This window comes from Panthera pardus, unplaced genomic scaffold, assembly GCF_024362965.1.
Source record: "Panthera pardus isolate Hobbes unplaced genomic scaffold, ASM2436296v1 HiC_scaffold_13, whole genome shotgun sequence".
In the NCBI taxonomy this organism is placed as follows: domain Eukaryota; kingdom Metazoa; phylum Chordata; class Mammalia; order Carnivora; family Felidae; genus Panthera; species Panthera pardus.
In genome coordinates this window covers 8657767-8680167 of record NW_026526688.1, presented here as the reverse complement: position 1 = coordinate 8680167, position 22401 = coordinate 8657767, and the positions used below count along the sequence as shown (strand labels likewise).

General features: G+C 42.2%; 1 protein-coding gene across 1 annotated transcript in view; it reads left to right on the top strand.

The window, feature by feature from the left end:
- The first annotated feature begins 322 nt into the window (after positions 1-322).
- The window catches only part of VEGFC (vascular endothelial growth factor C), a 110098-nt gene continuing 88019 nt past the window's right edge, over positions 323-22401 (top strand). Inside the window, exon 1 of the mRNA XM_053900814.1 lies at positions 323-597. Coding sequence (XP_053756789.1) covers positions 451-597 — 147 coding nt within the window. The 5' untranslated portion in view covers positions 323-450. The remainder of the gene's footprint in view (positions 598-22401) is intronic.

Sequence of the window (22401 nt, the reverse complement as noted above, 5' to 3'; positions counted from 1 at the left end):
CTCGCTGCACCGGGGGAAGGGGAGGGGAGGGAGGAGGGGGCCGCGGGCTCGGGGGGGTGGGGGGGCCGCAGGGGCCGAGCGGCGCCGAGGGGGTCGGCTTTGCCCCCCTCTAGCCAGAAAGCGAAAACAGAAAGGCGGACCGAGGCGCCGTCCCCCACCCCCCCCCCCTCGCCCTCGCCCTCGCCTCACCTCGCCGGCTCCGAATGCGGGGAGCTCGGACGTCCGGTTTCCTGTGAGGCTTCTACCTGACCCCGCGCCCGTCCCCGGCCCCGGCCAGCACCGCGACGCGAGGCGTCGGGAGCGCCCAGCCGCGGACCGCTGCCGCCGCCTCCGGCCGCCCTCGGGGGGTCGCCGGCGGCTCCGCGCGCAGGGAGCGCAGCGTCGCGGGGGCGCCACGCGCCCACCCCGCCCCCACCGCGGCCGGGCCGCCGCGCTCCGGGTCCTTCCACCATGCACTTGCTGGGCTTCTGGTCCCTGGCGTGTTCCCTGCTCGCCGCTGCGCTGCTGCGGGGTCCGCGCGACGCGCCCGCCGCCGCCGCCGCCTTCGAGTCGGGACTCGGCTTCTCCGACGCGGAGCCCGACGCGGACGAGGCCCAGGTAGGTGCGGGGCCGGGCCGGCGGTGGGGGGCGACCGCGGGGCGCTGCGGACCCAGAAGCCGCGCCGACCGTGTGTTGCTGTTTCACCTTCGGAACGTTGCCTCCAAAGTTATACCGAGCAGACTGCACGCTTCCTGGGAGAAAAGTTTTGTTTTTGTTTTTGCATAAAGTTGTTACTAAGTAGGAAAGCCAGAAAGCCTGGTAGACGCAGCCGCTGAGGTGGGGGGGGGGGGGCGGTGGTAGAGATCGCGGAACCTGCTGGGGAGCAGTCGTCCCCCGCGGGTGCGCCCAGCGGGCTGGAACCCTCCCCGGGAGCGCGGCTCGTCCGGGTCCGCACTGCTCTTTTCCCTCCGGAGCAGATTAGTGGGAGTCCCCTCGGCTCCTGGGGCCAGGACGACCGGTCAACCGAGGTTCATTTTCCCGGAGTGTTCCCCTTAGGCGGAGCACCAGGCGATTTTAGGATAATGTGGAAGGGATTTAGTCACCGGGGCTTGAGGGCTCAAGACTTCAGAGTCACTTGGAGAAGTTGGCCAAACTTGAGCTGCAACAGGATCTCCCGTAGATCACGATCAGGCATGACTTTTCAACTTCAACCTCTGCGTTGCTGAAATCTGGTCCTGAAAGTCCTGAACAGTAAGGTGGATTGTTGTTTTGTTGGGTTTATGAAATAGCGGTTTAACCCTTTGCCGGAAAATGTTGCCAAGACACTTTGGAGACATTCTGATTTTCAAAAAGGAGTGACCGTAGGTGTGCCCGCTTCTCAACTTGCTTTTCCAAAATGTGCGCCTAAAAAACGTTCAGATCTGACATTAAGGATGGGTAGTATTCGTAATAGAGTTGGGAAGTCTTGAAGAACTTTTTATATTACACATACTCTGGGACGTCCCCGTTCAAACATGCGCAGTACCCCTGGCTGGGTACAGAATGCGGAGCTTTATTTCAACCGATGGCAAGTGGAGAGGTGCCCATGGTGTGTGACTATCAACTGTGAGTTGACTTGATTGAATGACATATGTTGAATGTGCAAAAATTGAATTGCCTTCACAGTTATTTTGCAATACGTTTTAAGATTGAGAAGACTAATTAAAAAAAACAAAAAACTACCTTTAAATTTTAAATTTCGGGGTGGGGGGGAATTGAAAAAAAAACCGGAATCTGTCATTCAATATAGAAGTCAAGGAAAACAACCTTGCGAATAAAAAAACTGTTAAATTGCCGAACAGAGTGTATTCTAGGACTTGTGAAATTCCCACTTAACAGTGGTAGAACTATTATCGTGAGAATGTCTTCCTGTGCTTAAATGCCACAAAAATGTAGCATTAGACCCACTAACACTTCCTGTAATTGGAATGCCTGGAGTTTCATGATATCAACTCACTTTCTGTTTCTGCAAAGTCAAGCCATTAAAAGTATCATTTAGTAAGGCAACACCCGGAGAGGTGGCTGGTGAAAGAGACCACATAACCTGTTCCAGAGCAGGTTATTGCCTGTGATTACTTTCTTGAGTTTACAGTAAGAAAGTGTGAAGAAGGAGGTAAAATGAGAAGTCTTGCCCGATAAGCCAGAAGCCTATATGAGAGTCACTCACCGGTGGGTCGGTCGTGAATGAACATGCCCCTGTGTGCGCATGCGTGTGTGTTATACGTGGGCGTCCCGTTGGAGGTTAAACTTGTTGTTAGTCTTCAAATCATCTTCGCTGGTGATGTAATCAACTTTTTCTTTACTGTGAAGAAAATCTTTATGCATTTTTATTTGCTTTTCATACTTAACCATCTTTTATATCCTGTATGGTGCACGTGAGTTGACATTCTGTATGTGATACGGACTCTTTTTCACTTGGTCAAACATCATTTTAGGTCTCTTGAGTTCCACGGCCCACAGGGCAGTATATTATGCATGCACTAAAGTGTTCCTCATTGGTCGAGTAGAGGCTTGACAGGGCGTGTGTCATGAATGCCTTCAGTGAACTGCTGTGTCCCTGCCATGAAACTCCCAGAAGACCTGGTCCAAAGACTCCATGTCTCTCCCTAGTGGCCTAAACAAGTGACTCACAGGGATGGAAACCGTGGAGAGGGAACTGATTGTTAATTTCCTGTGAAATACCTATATCCCAAGAAGAGATTTCAGAAGGTAAATAAGGAACACTGAGTATACAAAATCTCCAACAAATGCAGGGTTTTGGTTAATTCACATTTAGGAAGTACTTTTGTAATGTTTAAAAAATACAAAATAGCTCACAAACTATAAACAAAGCTTAGCCATCCAGTCCTTCACCCCACCCACAAAAGCACACAAAAATCGGGAGGTAAAATCACAAAGACAAATGAGATCTCCTTGTTACTTGACTTATATTTGCATTTATTAGGTTCCTCTTTCTAATTATCCGTGGTACAGGACTTACTAAAAGATCCCAAAATGTTTCCCTGAAGGACAGTAGTGCAAGCAAGCCAACATCAGAAAAGTGAGGCAAACACAGTTTTGCCTATTATATAATTAAAATTAACTAGGCGTGATGGGAAAAAGAGGAAATATATAGAATTATCGTCCAACTAAAAATAAAAAACTGCAAAGCCTAGAAAGAGCAACTAGATTGCTAAATGAAATTATTTGCCAACATGACATTGCACAGAGTTCACTCTGGTTGGATGAAGTTCAGGATTTTGATGTTCAAAGGAAAAACTTTATAATAATAAAGGAAGAGTTATGTGAAGTATACTTTTATTCCAAAAAGTGTTGGACTGGGAGTATAAGTACCTAGATCCTTATATATTTTTAGAGTAATGAATTCAAGGAGAGCACGTCTTATGTTGCACATGCTTTTGTTAAAGGTCAAAATCAACAAAAGAAAGCTTAAAGATTTATAACCTTGTATCAATTAAGTGAATAATCTAGAAGATCAGTTATTCTTGAGTGTCAAAATATAACTTCTGTTTTACATAACTTTAAGTATCCCTACTTTCTAGTTTAAATGAAAAAAACAAGATTAGCTTAATATTAACATGAATTGCTTTAATGAGAATTGCTATTTTAAATTCAAATAGTAGAAGCATATATGGTTTATGGTGTCTATCACAAAAAAAACTTCCTAATATTGGCAACTGGTTTGTAACATGCCAGGTTTTCTGTCTCTATTATTTATAATTCTGCGTACTTTTGTACTTGTTTTATTTGCATTTACGGTTTCAAATTAATCAGTGATGATGTTTTTCAAAATACTATCTGTATGTTACTCGCATGAGAATTCCCTAGAAGTCTTTAATTTTTTCCTCTTACCTGAGACCAGCCAAATCTCTCGGTTTGGGTCTAGGAATATACATTTTTAGTGAACATTCTAGATTACTCTCATACACAATGACAGTTTTAGATTCGTTGCTTTTACCATCTTCATTATATAACTGTTGAGTTTGCAAGGTAATGTGTTAGGGACTGAGCATCTTAAAAGACATAAGACATTTTCCTCTCTTCAAGGAGCTTACAACTCATGTAGAAAAAAGAAAATCTTAAGCACAAAAATACTGTGAGATACCAGGGGAATGGTACCAAAGCATTGTCTGTGTCCCGAAGTTGGCACAAGACACTCAGGCATGTGGCCTGGTTGGTCCGAGTGCTTTGACGTAAGGCTGGACTTGGGCTAACAACTCGGGTGAGAATTTCTAACAGATGACTACATCAAGCACAGGAATCCCTTCGTGTTGTGGATGGCTTGAGAAGGTGAGAAGGCAAGGGGATTATATAGCGTAACAGCGAAGAATCGTAACTACGAATACGTTTTTAGAGGTGACTGGGGCTGCACTGCATAGGGCCCACGCCAGTTGAAGGTGGGTCATGGAGGGTGATTCGTGCACTGAGCTCCCGAAAGACACAGGGAGCAAGAAAAGTATTGGAACCATTTGTGGGATGTTATTAGAGATCACAAAGACTTCTGGGGACGTGGTCTAGTGACCAGCAATACTCTAGAAGGGGAAGTGATGAATAGGGCAGAGTGGAGGCAGTGAGACTAGCAGCCAAAGCTGTCACGGAGGAAGAACCCATAGCTTTGGTGACTGATTTACAAGAAAGCTTAGGAAGTGGAAGAAATGGACCTTGGCGTCAGTGTTTTCATCATAGGACAATGTTGGTCCTACATGCAGGATTAGGGCGTCGCAGAGAAGAGCAGAGGCTGGTTTTCATGGACCGTTGATGGAGGATGACGGCATTATTCTGTAAATCACTTAAGATTTTACTAGACTTCAGACTCTTTGGAGAAGCAAAATAAGCTTTACACATTTACATCCTATTAAAGGAAAATAATTGCCTGGGATCAACAGGACTTAAATGGTGTAATATCCGTAAAGTATTTGAGCATTTGACAAGTACTATTACAATCCCAAAAGGAAAATTAACAGTATGCATAGTCTACTGCCCTGCATTCAAAATAAAGAGGCAAATTTTATTCCACTGAATTAGGCCATAAATGCAACTATAATATGTAGTCATGGACTTGCAGCCTTCTCTGGGCTTCATGCCTCAGTACCCATGACATTTTCTGATGTACTGCAAATGTCCATACTTTCTGGCAGCAATCTTTAGAAAGGAGGTTCGGTAGTAAAGAAATACATTTGTGAAAGTGGAAACCTATGAATTCTCTTGTCTTCACTTCACTCTGCATCAGTTTATGGCGGGTGCCTGGAGTTTCACTCCCTGGAGTCCCTTTCTGAGGAGGGCAAAGGAATACATAATGGAAGGACTGGATTGGGTTGTTGCAAGCTTCCTGCCTTATGAGAGATTTTTGACCAAACTCTGAGTGATGCTGGGGATCTATGGTTTGGGGCATAAGAAACTCAATTCATCCTTCATTTTGGTTTCCACTTCTGTGTAGTCTTTCTTCTGAATTGTGAACACCTGATTGGCAGTCATTTGTTCGAGAATCAGTTATCATCAAAATTGCTTCATAGGAAGCAGTTACCGATATCGGTGGCATGGCTTCCAGACCAGTGGGTCTCTATTCTTGTCCTTCTGAGTTGATCTGAGAAGGTGGAGGGTGGCGGACTGGGGAGATGTCTTTCTGGCCTTCCAGTTCTGGAGCTCTTGATATGGAGGTCTTGGCCTCCTATCAACATGGGACCAACCAGGAGCTCTGTCTCATAGCTCTTTCTAGGGTGTTTTGGGACACAGGGGTGGTGGGAGAGGAAAGATGGTTTCCTGTGCCCCTGGCATCGCTTTTGTCTTTGGCAGCTATAGTGGTATTCACAGGTTCTAATTGCCCCCTGGGTACCATACATATGTCTGAATATTGCATAGATGTTTACATCATAATTCGCTTTCCTCTACGACATCCTCGGTATCTATCTATCTGTGCCATGCACTGTGCTGAGAGCTTTACAAGTTTGTTTTTCACACATCTTTTAAATTTTTTTTTTAACGTTTATTTATTTTTGAGACAGAGAGAGACAGAGCATGAATGGGGGAGGGTCAGAGAGAGGGAGACACAGAATCTGAAACAGGCTCCAGGCTCTGAGCTGTCAGCACAGAGCCCGACGCGGGGCTCGAACTCACGGACCGCGAGATCATGACCTGAGCCGAAGTCGGCCGCTTAACCGACTGAGCCACCCAGGCGCCCCTGTTTTTCACTACATCTTTATGAGATGGATGTTATTCTGACTTAGCCAGGAGCACGGATAGAGCTTTTTTGTTTCATTTCTCGTTTTACTTACTTTTTAATTTTTTTTACGTTTATTTAGTTTTGAGAGGCAGAGAGAGATAGAACATGAGTGGGGAAGGAACAAAGAGAGGGGGAGACACCGACTCTGAAGCAGGCTCCAGGCTCTGAGCTGTCAGCACAGAACCCAATGCGGGGCTCCAACCCACGAACCAAGTGTGAGATCATGACCTGAGCCAAAGTCAGATGCTTACCCAACTGAGCCACCCAGGGACCCGCATTTCTCGTTTAAAAAATACTTACACGGCATATGTTTTAGAAAAGTGTGATAAGGGGTTTGGGCCTTCTGGATTTATGAAAGACCCATGATCATATATATATTCCTTTCTTGTTGCAGCTGGGTGCAGGAAGGCAGAGAGAAGAGGTACTCTGCCTACCCAGTTACTTTTATTTAAGTCCTGATTCCCTGCAGTTAGACAAATCTGAAATAAACCTGTACTTTCTTCCAGGCCTTACCATATGGTGCCCCTCTGACCAAAGAGCCATCACAGATGGCCTAATCCATAATAGGCTCGTAAGAATGACTGCGTAACAAGAATCTTCACCAGAATTCCTGACAATAATCACACAGTTTTTCAAAGTTGCACTGCTCTGACTTCAGTGAAGGATTATGGTCTTACCTATGCCAAGCGACCTTTCCAGGAATCATTGGATTTGGAGAGAACAAACTGTGGTTGGTGGAAGCATCACAGGCCCTCTGACTTCTGGGCACCCATTGTCTTATCCTGTACCAGTTACATTATTTCTGGTAGAGGTGCAGTCAAATACTACCTGGTCCTACGTTTTGTTGCAGAACGCACATTTGTAAGTGCAGACTTGTACACATTTTGACTTAAGTATCATTGAGTTTTCACATTAGAAATAACAGATGTAGCAGAGAACTTCAAACAAGGGATGATAGTTCAGTTAACTTATAACGTAATTCTACAATTTACATTAAAGGGGCGCCTGGGTGGCTCATTTGGTTAAGCGTCTGACTCTTGGTTTCGGCTCAGGTCATGATCTCACACTTTCATGAGTTTGAGCCCCACATCGGGCTCTGTGCTGACAGTGCGGAGTCTGCTTGGGAATCTCTCTCTCTCCTTCTCTCTCTGCCCCTCCCTTGCTCAAGCTGTCTCTCTCTCTCTTTCAAAGTAAATAAGTAAACTTTAAAAAAGTGTTTAAAATTTTCAGTAAAAATTATAGATTTGTCTGGATAATTGTTTCTTCTGAAATTTACTCGTGTATATTCAGGTGGTTCCTATCTTTAGTTGATTTACTCTTTTTCAGAATTTGTAGTTTAACTGTTAGAAGAAGACATTGTCTTTCTTGGCATTCATCGTAAGAGTCAGTCAAATGGATGCCTGGAAATGCCTTTTGCCAGTAGATTCTTACTGTTTTCTGGTACTGATTGTGAGCTAGTGTCTTTCAAAGTGTTAGGAGGCTTTCATGAAGTTCTGGAATCCAAAAGCATTTTCATAAATTATTTGGTGCTATGACCCTGATATAACATAAGGCTATGTATAGTATTTATCCTCTGAGTTTGAATATTTCTAAATTTCATTAAAGAAATAGTAAGGTGTTCACTTATGAGATGTGTATACATATACCCCGGGTTTGCTGAAGAATTCTGGGATCTGAAGTTTGCGCAGGCTCCAGGACAAGGGGAAGGGATTGGATTGTCGAATGGTTCTTTTCCAAAGGCTTCCCCTAGTCCCCTGATCACCCCAGTGATCACCTGGAGGGAATACCGAGGTACTCAGGAAGGAGGCCACGGTGATGCTGCTAACTCTGCTTGCCCGTTAGTATCAGGTTTATGGATTTCTTTCTCCAGATTCTCCTATTTAGATTGACTTCAATTCAGGGGCATTTTAATTAATTCTTACTAGTAGCAGCTTCAGTTCTAGGCAGGAAATTACAATGTGGTGAGTGATCACACAACTTAGAGTGAGTGATTCTTGTCTATAACAAGCATGTGATCTTGTGTAAGGAACAAGAAGCTTACTCATTAAAAATACCAGAAGTGGGTTACACTGGAAATGCAGACAGTGGAAGAGCTATTGTAAGGAAGTCTCCTGATTTACCAGAAGTTGTCGAGTGAGCCCTGGAGGCTGCATGGACAAGCATGGGAAGGCTGGACTGGTAAGAGGTCAGCTGTGCAAAGCAAGTCGATGGTGGTTACAGAAACAAAGGAGGGGATTTCACATATTGAAGTGTGAGTGCAAAGTACAAGTCAGTCTAGTCAGCAGGGCGTTTGGGGAGAAGGGAGTAGACTATCCAGAGCTTTAAGGGAAACAGAGGGGAATCTTGTAGAAGGTATAAAAAACCAAGGAGCAGGACCTAAGTTTGGATCTCGGTTGACACAACAGGAGCCACTGAAGATTCTTGAGTGATAGGCTGAAATTGGTGTCTTAAGGAACTTAATTTGGCATCATTGTGCAGAAGTATCTAAAAGAAGAAGACTAGAAGGTGGCTGCAAGGTTCCCCGAAGCCATTATCAACTGCAGACTTCCTTGCAGTGTCTGTCAACGATTGCTGTTCTCATTCTGTGGGCCACCCATATATGGAATTTGAACTCCACTATATGTTCCTGGTTATTTCTGATGATGATGGTGATGACCACTGCAGATTTATGTAAGCACCCACCCCTGCGCTATCTGGAAACATTTATAAAGTATATTAATAACAGACATTTTCTCTATTATGGCTCACATTCCAAACAGAGCAAGTAGTGTAAACAATGGTCATGCTTAGATACACACACACACACACACACACACACACACACACACACACACTACCCCCCACCCTTGTCCCTTTCTGTCACCACTCCCCTCCCTTTAATCATTCTTCAAACTGCCAGCCATGGCTTCTGTATTTTTTCTTGCCTAACTAAATATTTTCGGACAATCCATTGAAAGAGAATATAAAAAAAAATCAGAGTATATGATATTATATTCTCCACAGTTTATATACTGATTTGTAGTTCAGCTGACAAAGAGCAAGAAAGGGAGAGCAAGAAAGAGAGAGACTGATAACTCTTAAGTGTCCCAGCAATTCCTACCCCCCCCCCCACCCTTTTTTTAAGATGGCTCTGTGCCCACTGTGGGGCTTGAACTCCCAATCTGAGATCAAGAGTCACATGCTCTACCAACTAAGCCAGCCAGGTGCCCCAGCAATTCCCACTTTTTAAAATCTGCTTTGGGTGCCTGGGTGGCTCAGTCGGTTAAGTGTCTGACTGGCTCAGGTCGTGATCTCGTGGTTCATGGGTTCAAGTCTGGCATCGGGCTCTGTGCTGACAACTCAGAGCCTGGAGCCTGCTTTGGATTCTCCCTCTCTCTCTCTGCCTCTCCCCCACTCATACTGTCTGTCTCTCTCTCTCTCTCTCTTACAAAAATAAATAAACATTAAACAAATGGTTTTAACCTGCTTACAAGTATTCCTGCCAACAGTAAGACTAGAGGGGACAGCCATAAGCTATCAAATTCTATAACTTCTTGTTAAATAGATGGGTTTCATCGTCAGAAACACATCATAGACATAAAGGCTGTGGTCCTAGGCATAGGAAGTAACTGTGATATTCTTCCTAGTGATTCTCCAGCACCTTCCACCTAGTTTATTACATTTTTATTATAAGCTTACAATTTTCCTGATTTCTAAAATATGGGAAGAGGAGATAATATTGATATTTGATTTTGAGACCACTGAGTCCAGGAATAGGGGACGATGGTCATTGTCTGAAGTGCCCTGCACTTAAGTCATTTGGTGAAAAGGATTTTGATACACACAAGACTTTTACAATGCCGTATCATTTCACATGACCTCATCCTGAATACTTTCAAGGCTTGAATACTTTAAAGTTCAAATCTCTGTTAAAGAAACAGACTAATGTTGCCACTTTAGTGTGTAAACCTCTCAAGTCTTTATATTATTACCTGGCATGAGAGAAATAAAAATACACGTTCTAAATTTATAGGGAAACCTTTCCAGAATACCTAAAATATTAAAAGCGGAGTGTCCACGAATAAAACATAAAGAAAATGTCATGCCAGCATGTTACCTGCAAGAGGGAAGCTTGTGTAAATTTGTTTAGGAAAATGTACTAGCCCTGCCTCTCTGGGGCAACCTTCCAGACCGGCAAAGTCTGTCCGGTCTGTGCTGTCATGGAGATGAACCGGGGAGTAGACACTTCACTTTGAGAGTAAGCATGGTTTACCTGAGGACCCTGGCTTGCTCGCGGTAGCTGATTTTGTTCGATGGTTCTGTTTGCTGGCCTGCCAGTCAGTAGACACTGAAGTTCTTGGTGCAGCCTCTTGGTGCGGATGGGGGTGAGGAGTGTTGGAGGTGCACGAGCAAGTAAGGAAGAGGAAATTCAAAATAAGTGGGGTACACAGCTCCTAGCTCCTCAAGAGCTAATGCTGTATTTGTTCTTCATTAACATCTTGAAAGTACACTTCCTTAGGATTCCAGTACAGACGTTAGCGGAAATATTTTAGGAACTTCTGACCAGATCCCGTATTTCTAAACTGAGAATGTTGTCCTGACCCAGTCCGGACCAAAAGATTAGACGCTAATTAGGCACTCAGCCTCCTTGTAACCGAATAAAGAATTAGATGACATATTAGCTATAGAAATCCGTGCATATCTATGTAGATTAGCCATTCAAGTCTTTATGTATCCCCCTGTTTTAAAGTGAGTTGCAGGGGCGCCTGGGTGGCTCAGTCGGTTGAGCGTCCAACTTCAGCCCAGGTCATGATCTCGCGGTCCGTGGGTTCGAGCCCCGCATCGGGCTCTGTGCTGACGGCTTGGAGCCCGGAGCCTGTTTCGGATTCTGTGTCTCCCTCTCTCTCTCTGACCCTCCCCTGTTCATGCTCTGTCTCTCTCTCTCTCAAAAATAAATAAAAACATTAAAAAAATAATAATAAAAAATAAAGTGAGTTTCATATTTTTATTTCAGGATCAGAACTATGTGTCATGATATAAAATGCAGCTTCATATGTAAGTGCCATTATATGCCCTATTTTCAAATTTAAATTTTGCAAATTTAAATTTTAATGTAATTTTCTTCACAGTAACTTTTATACAATTTTTTTTCCCTGTTAAAAGGGCTGTGGCTTATATTTTTGGTCAGAAACAAGATTAAAATAGCATTGCATATTTAATATTCCTTTATATGTAGAGGATATGTTGTGTGATTAGTAATACTTTCGCTTCCAACTTGCTGAAGTACTTGAAACAGATGAAAACTTTCTGAGAAGAAAGAGCAGACTTTGATATTGTAGTTGTTTAGGAAAAGTCTTACATATATATGCATGGGGAGCCACACTCCTGGGAACTGGCTGGGAGCAGGGAAACTGACTCCTTATCACCTCCTCAGCCAGCTAGCGGTCAAAGGTTTAATGTCTTTTTTTCTGAAATGGCAAAAATCATTACCTTACTAAAAAAGATGTGTTGGTAAGAGCCCTATAACCTTTCCTCAAGAAAATAGCGCATTTTCTTTTCTTTGTTTACACTTACATGGAGCCTTTTCTTCCAATGCTCACCTCCCCACCCCCCCCAAAACAAATGGTGGGTGGGTAAACTTGACAAATTAAATCAGACTGAAATCTGAAAGAAAATAGTCCTGATTCTCTTGTAACCAGAGTGACCACACATCTGCCATGAATCTTAGGACTGAATTCCTATAATCTGTGAAAGGGGTTGTTTTTTCCTTTCACTCAGAGTTCCTTGGAAGTAGCCGGTTAATATCAAATACCAGATGTGATGCTGTTTTAAACCACTGTGGTTTACTTTACTACGGTTAGCATTGCCTCCATGGAATATTTTTGATTCTTTCTTTATGTTTGCATCTGCTGTGTATATTTCGTTACTTTATCCTTCTTAAAGGCCTCTTCCAAGTTTATGTTTTGAAAAATGGAACACTTATGGAGGTTCATGTTTGCTTATGGGTCATGACACTTAAGACTTCCCTAAAACACAAACTAATCCTTTTGTCTCAGAGCCAGATTTACGTTTTGGGATGATAGTGAATCATTGTTTGTTCTCTTTGAATCCTAGGGCTTAAAAAAAAAGAATTGGTGTCCATCCATGCCAAATTAGAATTTTACCAAGGTCAAAATTACTCGTGAGTCATGACCATTACACTTAAAATTGAGTAATTTTAAGCTGCTTTAGATACACAGATTAAGCAAATAATGATGTCATAAATTGTAGCACAAATGATTTTTTTCCTCCTAAATATTGGTAGCCGGGGTGGGGGGCTGCTCTGTTGAGACCCATTCTGTTTTACTTTAGAAAAACGCACCTTTGTGTCATGGCCACAGGAGCGTAGCATAATGGTATTACTGTAACCTAGCATACGGTGACACCCGCCTTCGTGAATGGAAGATGAAAAGATTTAAAATTGGCGTTCCCTTTCTGTGTCACGCTTATCTGTCAGTGCAGCCTGCAGTTTCTTCTGGATTCTTAAACCGGGGCCAATGTTAGTGTGACTGCCTCAAGCTTCCTCCAGCAGAAAATACCTGAAATTTTACCGTCGCAGGTACCAAGGTTTGCTGTCGTCGTCGTTGTTGTTTTTAAATAAAGGTGTTTTTGACATTGATTTTGACTTTATTGCACCTCTGTAAGGTGTTTGCGGTGTGGTAGGAAGGAGAACAAATATGCCCGATTTGCCTTAAATACCCTCTTACGACTGACTGTGGGTTTTCTCCTCCCAGGAGTGTTTTAGATAATTATAAATTGGACCTTCTGCCCCCAAATTAAAATGGTAACTTAAACACTAAGATATCCATGTGCTAAAATTGAATCTGTGACATTCAGATGAGCTGTATGGCACACCATATGCACTGTGTGTTGCACGTAAGCGTTCTACACTTGCTTAGCCAATGGGTTATAAACGAGTTGTAACAGCTACGTCTGTGCAATGCCAAGCACTCAGGTGCCGTTAGTCTGAACTTCAGGAGTTCCAGTTAAATAGTGAAGTTTAAAACCTTTCCCTTTTTAACGAAATGTCACCAACCTGTCATTAAACAAGGACTTCCACACCCGTGAGGAAGAGTGTCGTTTAGACCTAATGGTACGCGAATCTCTGAAGCTGTGTGATTTCGTGAGCACCCTGGTGCATTGTTTCTACCCGTATTTAAGTTCAGTCTTTTCCAGAACAGTTTCTGCCTTTCTAACCCTAAGCCTAAACGATTACCATTTTAGTTAACTAAATTCTGTTTTGTTTTGTTTTTTTCTCTGGGTCCTTTGCTGGACCCCCTGACACGAGTTGGTCTGTCCCAAGGGCAGAAAGAACATGTTGTAATTCCAGGATCATGGGCTCCCTTGAAGGTTACAAAGACTCCTGATTAGAGAGTAATGCTTCACTCTAAAGCAACGTATCCCTCTTGATAACATGCCCTTGGGTGCTGACAGACATGGGACCATTCTTTCATAAACCAAAATTACAGACACATAATAGTCTTCCTGATAAATTACATAATCTTTCCTTTTCCTATATTCCATCTTTTTACTCTAGTATATTTTGCCATTAACTATTTTTCAACACGCTTTAAACAACTTCAGCTCATTACAGAATAACTATGTCTACCACTGCCAAGAGTCATTGTTTATACCGCCTTGTACTTCAGTCTATATATAGCATTCTACAAAGAAGGTCAACAATTTAGTGAGAGCAGAATTTCTTACAGTACATTTAAATTTGAACTTAATTTCTTTTTGGAAAATTAGGCTCCAGGCTCTGCCATCTTTGCACCTCAACACATCTTCCCACTATTTTGGTGCATAAATGATGCTTTTATATCACAGTTGCTTCCATTTTAATGTAATAGTAGCTGGTTGTGGCTTGGAAAACTTAGTACATACACTTCTTCCATGACTACAGAAGTACACATAGTATGTAGGTCGTATGTGCATCTAGGGTGCATTTAACATGAGGAACCAGAATTCCTTCCCAACTTTGGGTGCTTTTTCTTGTGGCAATATATATAAATTTATAATTTTGTTAAACTGGTTTATGCTGTTGCTGCAATGTGCAATCAGAAAATTTTCCAGGATATATCTGGAGTTTATGAGGACAGCAGGAATATTTGAAGACGAAACACTCTCAGGAAATTGGGAAGGTAAGTTGCTACACATGTAGAATGTAGAATAGACAGTGTTTTGGGCGAGACCAGATGTTTCACAGCAGGGAGTGAGAGCACCGTTAAAGTATATCTGGGTCATATGTAGCTATCAAAACCCGACTTCACTGAGACTGGGAATTAAAGATGAGTATAGTTTAGATTCACCCTTATAAGTCTTCAGTTCAACAAAGTAACTTGCTTGCAGGACCAGGTGATTTAGTCAGAATTATTTAATTAGTCGTTCTTACTTGAATCCGTATTTGATCGTAATAGATGTCATAGCGCTAAGTAATTTGGGATTGCTAGCTTAATGATTGTTGAAGAACAAATACTTGTTTTCTTTGTGTTTTTTTTTAAGTTTATTTATTTTGAGAGAGAGTGCAAATGGGGGAGGAGCAGAGGGAGAGGGATAGAGAGAGAATCCCAGCTCATAGTCAGGAATCTTGAGTTCATGACCTGAGCTGAAATCAAGAGTCTGACGCTCAACCAACTGAATCACCCAGGCGCCCCTTGTTTACTTTGATGTAGGGCACCTTAAGGAACACTTTTCCCTCTGGTAGCATTCTTTTCTAGAAGGGGACCGTTCACTTACTTTCTTTGTGTGTGTGTGTGGGGGGGGCATTCTCTTCCTTGCTTCCAATTATAATTGTGAACAAATATCAGTAGAAATTCCATGTAACCCAGTATGGATTAGTTATCGAAGCTCACCAGCAAATGTATTTACCCTGAGAATACAGTCGGCCACAACTAGACCATTAGCATGTGAAGTCATATTGTCCCCTGTTGCTCATGCATTTTTTTCCCCTTTTTATGTACTGTTCTGGCTAAAGTTCAGTATTTTGGTGATTATAATTGTGGGCCGAATAAAAATGTATTTCATTTTGAATTGTAAACAGAAAAGACATCAAGTTCTTTGACTTGAAGAATTAGAATTTGAGTATAACTTTGAGCTGAGAGAAGTCAAAGAATTAGATTTCTAGGCACATTCTGACTATAAAATGGATACCTTACATATACCAAGAATAAATCATATATCTGTATCTGTTACTTTATAAAATTGATTACTTGGTTCACTAAGTAGTTATTGCCTTTTATGTGTCAGCATTTATGGTATTAAGTAAAATCTGAGGAAAACAATTCTATAAGATTCCAAGATGTAAGCTTTTATGTGCTTAAAAGTTTCATATATAATAGTGACTTTTTTTTATGGAACAGTTTTCATGTACTCGGTTAAAATTTATAAACTTCTTTTCTAGTGTTCTTTGTAGGTGGCACTGGCATAGGATATTCTGGCCAATGAAGTATAAGGCAGAATCTAAGATTTATGGGAAAACTTTCACTTTTCTGATAAAACACTGCTTTTCTTCTTGTTTTCTTCCCTGGAAATAAGAAAAGTCGCTTAAATTTAAAAATACTTCATACTTAACAAAGAACACTTTTAGACTTGTGTGGACTAAAATTTTTTAAATTATTAATGTAAGCATGTGACTGTGGAGTGACTTTCTAAATTTGTACGACGTCCTCAATCTGTTGCCCCAGACTTATAATAATTTGTATCTTTATATCCAACATTTTTTGCATGACTGATGGATTCTCTTAAGATGATATTTATGTTCATATTTTGTAAATACTTTAAGCCAGCCACATCTGAAATAAATAACAATTGTGTCTATGAAGACATGTACACCTCCTGTCCCTTCTCACCGTTAGAAGTATTAGTAGCTTGAGAGTGACTCTGGACCAACTCTAATTGTTTAGAAAATGGCAGCTAGAGAGAAAATTCTCATGGGATTTAGAGAGAGAGAAGACTGGATGAGAAGTCTCAAATATGAGGAAAAAATGTGCAAACAAGGAAGTATTTTCATATCTTCATTCAGATTAATGAATAAACACCTGGGCTGTGCAAAACTTGTGTTTGATTCCAGGCCTTTACAAGCCCGAATGTGTCATCGGAGCATCAAGATGGGAAATTAGGAAAGCATGCTAATTTAAATTTAAAGCAGCTGGAAATACAGTACATGGCATAGAGGCCCATCTTCACATCTGTCAACAAGTGCTTACAGATGCCACATGAATGGCTTTAAGTGCAATTATAAAACCCAATGGAATGTTCAGAGGTGCCTCCAAGAATGTGATTGGCCAACGTACAGGGTACTCATTCCTAGGAAAAGCTCTGTCCAAGACAAATTTGAAATGTGTACAATCTCTCCTATAGTGATGTACAGTTTCAGCTTAATGTTTGGGGGAAAAACATCAAATAATAAGAGATATATTATGTTAGTTGACTTTTCTTTGTGTTTTAAGTTTATTTATTTATTTTGAGAGAGAGAGAGAGACAGAGCACGAGCAGGGGAGGAGCAGAGAAAGAGAGAGAGAATCCCAAGCAGGCTGCACACTGTCAGCACAGAGCCTGATGTGGGGTTTAAACTCACAAACCATGAGATCATGACCTGAGCCAAAACCAAGAGTCAGATGCTTACCCGACTCAGCCACCCAGGCGCCCCTTAGTTTACTTTTTCTAATAAAAGTTTATTTATAAGCACAACACAGTTCTCTTTCAGTTAGATTTTTTTTTCCCTCAGCTGAAAGATTTTGGATCTGGAGCTCACAGGCCAGTTGTAGTAATCTGCAATGATTAAGGATTTCATACTTGACTAGCCCTTCTCCCTGAAAATTACTGGCTCCCTCTTGGAGCTGTGGATTTATTAACTTCCACTCCAGGGTGGGTAAGTGTCCTAAATTCACTTCTGCCACGTTATTTGCCATCTAGGGGACTGTTAGGCTATCGGTGGGTCAGCCAGAATCGTACGGTGGACTCCCTATCTATGCTCAAGGCACTTTGACCATATCTGGTCATTAAAATCTGATCAGTCGTGGTTCTAGTCTGAGGCTAAACCAGTTGATGGCTAGATCCTTTTACCTGGCAATCTAGAGAATACAAATCAAGACAGTCATATGCAGGAAGCAACACGAAATAAAGCATGTGTTCTAATGCTTTTCTCTTAAAACGCAGTATGGACCATGACGTGTATTTTTACTTACTAAGTTTCTTATTGGGATATTATTTTAATTTCTAGAAGTGGTCATACTTTTCCATTTCTCACTTCTCTGATGTCTAAATTTTCAGTTTTGTATTCTTCCATGTTACATGCGGTAGCCGTTTTATATCTGGAAAGATCATTTTTGTTGCCACAAAAATAAGTGTTTGACACACCCCACACATGTAGACTACCGGAATAACTCAATACAGGGACTGAGTCGCAAGCCAAAGTGATTCTTTGATTTTTTTTTTGTTTCTCAAGTTATTCACTACCTATTACTTTCTGTCACATTTAAAACCTAAAGCTCATAAAGTTAATTTTCACAATGATCACTGAATGTAGTAATTCAAAGTATCGATGAGAATTCGTATTTAACAATTTCTCCTTAATTAAAAATCGTTTGCTTAACTATACCTTAAATAGTCCTATGCGATACGTTATTCAAGAGTTTTAGTCAATTGCATGTTGTAAATCAACTGCGTATTGTGGAGGACTGATTTTTTTATTTTCTTTTTTCTGAGCAGTGTGCTGGGAACAAGGCTATTCCACAAGCAAAGGATACGTGCTTATCATTATTCAGTCTTTCTAAAGAAGTGAGGTTGTCTTAAGTGAATTTTCTGGACTCCTGCAAATTAGCACTTTTAAGTATAATACATCATATTTATATTGTGTTGATTGAAGCAAGTTAAACATAACCTCGTTTTAATAATTGGGCTATAAAGGGGCGCCTGGGTGGCTCAGTCGGTTGAATGTCCGACTTTGGCTCATGTCACGATCTCACGGTTCGTGGGTTCGAGCCCCGCGTCGGGCTCTGTGCTGACAGCTCAGAGCCTGGAGCCTGTTTCAGATTCTGTGTCTCCCTCTCTCTCTCTGCCCCTCCCCCACTCGCGCTCTGTCTCCCTCTGTCTCAAAAATAAATAAACATTAAAAAAAATTACATTAAAAAAAGAATTCGGCTATAAAATAAAAATTACTGCTACTTCCCATTTTTCTTCCTACCACTGTTATTTACCACTTCTGTTTGCAGGGTCCTTTGCACCTTTTAAAAATTTGTTTTTATACTTGTCTTTTTTGTTTCCTTTCCCTAATGCTTCTGTACGTCTGTTCTTTGATGGAAGAGAGAGATTTTTTGGTTTTTAGCTTTGGGTTTTTATTATTATTATTATTATTATTATTGTTAGTGCCATACCATCAAAGAATTCTATTTCAGCCTCTGGTGATCTCGCCAACTACTCTGAGAATATCAGTTAAAGTGGGATCGGGCCATTTGTACCAAAACTCTAGCTCAGCGGCTTAAGCGAATTTGAGTTTCCTTCTCTCCCCAGCGGGCAGTTAAGGGCTCGCGCAGCCAGGAGCTCCACGGGGCTGTCCGCGTGTCAGCCCCTGTGCGCTTCCCCTCTCAGGGCTGCAGCAAAGCTGCCTCCTCCCAGCCTTATGTCTGGTCTGGAGGAAGGAAGGATACGGAGACGGGAAGCGGACGTCCTAACAGGAAAGCAGCAGCTTGCTCAGAAATCCCTGGTAGATTGGAACTTACACTTCCCACAACCGTCCTGTGGCCATCTCTAGCTGCAAGAGAGGCTAAGAAATAAAATCTATGCACCTTCAAGCAATATTGGAACTCGCTCCCTAAGGAAGAAAAGGAGAATGGATTTTGAGTAGCAGTGTTTGTAGCGTGGTATCAGTATGATTTGTAGCTTTCCCCCTGAAATTTCTCACGTTTTTCCTCACGCCTGCAACATCGCTGTGTCCCTTAAATACTTATCTGAAAGATTAATGTCACTGAAGCGTTGATTTTTAAGCAATATGAATGTATCACACGAGACCTTTCGACTCTTCAAAAGATTTAAAAATCCAGTTTGGAGGGGCGCCTGGGTGGCTCAGTCGGTTAAGCGTCCAACTTCAGCTCAGGTCATGATCTCGGGGTCTGAGTTCGAGCCCCGCGTCGGGCTCTGTGCTGACAGCTCAGAGCCTGGAGCTTGCTTCGGATTCTGTGTCTCCCTTTCTCTCTGACCCTCCCCCGTTCATGCTCTGTCTCTCTCTCTCTGTCTCACAAATAAACATTTAAAAAAAAATCTAGTTTGGAGAGATAGTGCCTTTATGAAACATTTATAGAACATGAGAATTTAAACTTGCTAATTGTATTGTGTCAAAAGTAAGTGCAGTAACAGAGAAGGGAAAGACTGGAAAAATCTAGTGTTCTTGAAAAATACTCGAGGGGTGTGGATTTCAGTATAGGACAATACTACCACCCCAAGTAAATATAACCCACTTCATTTAAAATTTTTTCAGTAATATATTGGTGTCGATTTTTCTTTTACTCTATATTCGCTGTGAGGTTGGACACGGAAACATTTCAGATTTGATGTGGCTTCTTTCTGACAATGGAGTCATCACCATTGCTTAAGGCATGAACTTAACGAGCTCAGTCTTTCCTCTCCGTGGAGCTGTATTGTTTGTGAGGCCAGCTTGGTACTGATGGAGACGTCCCCTGTCTCCTTCCCTCACACGGTTCTGCTGGAAGAGTGGGGCACGGCTGCTGTCAGATCGCAGCCCACTCCAACAGAGTACCATCATCCCGACTTCACTGTGTTGATTTACAGATCACACCCCCGAGATAAGGACGGAAACTAGCCCTGAGACGGGGACGGAGTCAGTGGCCTCACCCCCCCAGTAAAACGCCTGGTACGGATCCGGCTGTGTTGTCCTCACACAGGACCAGGTGGGGTGTGCACGGCATGACTACCAGACGTGAGCATCTTCCCGTGTGTTCTACGATGCCACCCTGTGGATGGCGGCCAGGCAGGGAGAAGGCGCTCACCACATGGAAAAACAAGATGATGTAATAGGCCTTAGTGGAATTCTCACCGCTTTTATTGAACTGTCTGTCCCGATTGCTTTAAACCAACTCAGGAGAATGTCTGTTGGCGAAAATAGGAGCTCAGTTGTTTTTCAGGGGCAGTGGTCCAGAGGACACGATAATAGGAATAGATAATTCCAAAGCTGAAAATACATTAGATACATTCTTATTCTCTGTTTGGAAAGTCTGCCTGGAGACTTTCTGCCATTGTGCTGTCTCAGGGAAATACCCTATTCAGGTCACTGGAAATAACATGTCAGGTTTGAAAAGAGACTTCATACATAGCCAAATAAACTGGGTAAATATGTTTAGAAAGTCATTCTAGTGACTAATATATTAGAATGTTTCCACAATAATAATGTTGGTGATGTTAGGATTTATCCTTTTCAATGGAATGACTTGTCACATCTGGAAAGAGACTTTATGGGTAGCTAAATATACTTGCTAAATGTGTTTAGAAAAGATTTTTACTATGGGCACCCGACTGGCTCAGTCGGTTAAGCGTCTGACTTCGGCTCAGGTCATGATCTCACAATTTGTGGGTTCAAGCCCTGCATCGGGCTCTGTACTGACAGCTCAGGCCCTGAAGCCTGCTTCGGATTCTGTTTCTCCCTCTCTTTGCCCCTCCCCTGCTTGCTCTCTGTCTCTCTCTCTCTCTCAAAAATAAACATTTAAAAAAAAGGTTTTTACTAACAGTTTTGTTTCTGTTTTTGTTTTTTTTTAAATAGCTGATTAATTTCAAGCAATAATACTGATTGAAGTCTTTGGGTAGCCAGGGGTAGGAGTTACTCTGGTTTTGTTAGTGTAGTTCTAAATATTTTCAGTTTGATGAGAAAAAAGGAATAAGATGTACTTACAATTGGAAGTTTGAATGTTTAAGCTAGGTGAATTTTGTTTTTCAGAATGACTGTTTCTAAGATCATGTGTAATTATATTTTTTAAGTTGCCTGAAAACTTATTTTCTAGTAAGTAGATGTTTCTTCCCAAGCCTTGTAGGAATATGTTTTATATATTTTGTAAACATATAAAATTTTCTTTTAGCATAGGTTAGCATAAGATAGTAATTTGGGGGAGTACAGGGACCCAGATTTGATTCCCAGTTAATTCAAGTAAGCCTTTTATAATCCTTTCATTCTGTTTTACTCTCAGAGAACATAGGGTAGTTGAAACCACTTGGACTTTGGGGTCAGAATTGAATTTGAAATTAGCACTGCACTTTAATAGCTGTGAGATCTTAAGACTCCTGAGTCAGGTTCTCCACTATAAATAGGGGGAAATAGTGTATTCCTTACAGCACTGTAAGAGAGCTCATGTAAAGCAGTGCCTCATGTTAACTACTGATAAAGCCCTAGTTCTCTCTCCAGGCCCTGGAAAAATATTTAACTCCATCCGTGTGATTCACACTCTTGCCTTCAGAGTCCTTAATTAATGTTTTGTGATCAGAGGTCCACAGATGGAATAAAGTTCATCTAAACATCCATTTATTAATGGAATATCTACTGGCTAAATACTATTAATTAAATATAAATAATACATTGCTCTTTGCAAGATACCAGTGATCTCCATGTTGCTGAAGCCAGCGAACCATCATCAGAACTTTGTGTTCTGTGTTCTTTTCTGGGATGGTCAGTCAGATGTGGCCACGAGAGGAGTCACAAGAGAGACGCAAGAAAACAAAGTCTATAATACTCACAGGAAGAGCTCCCCACAAGCCATGCGTGGCCACAGGGGAAGATTTTGGTGAGGAGGCAGAGAGCAGGAGTGAGGCAAAAGCAGAGTTTCCACAGGAAAGGCATAGCAAGGCATGGTGAACCGGTTAGGGGTTAGGATTGGCTGGTCTGAAAAATGTCAGCGGGCTCTACACTGGAGGGGTGGTCCCAGGTTGCCTGGTAACTGGCCTGGGGGCGTGGGGGACGATGAAGGCAAAGAAGTAGTGCCTCAGGGGGTGTAAGGGCCAGCTAGAGCAGGTGCGCCTCTGGACTGGTGAGTTTGCTTGTCAAAAGCATGCTCCCAGCTGCAGCCCTTGAACCTCTAAGAATTGGCCAGCCTGGGAGGGGCGGTCTGTCCCTGCCAGCCAGCGCCGGTGCAGAAAAGAGAACCTGA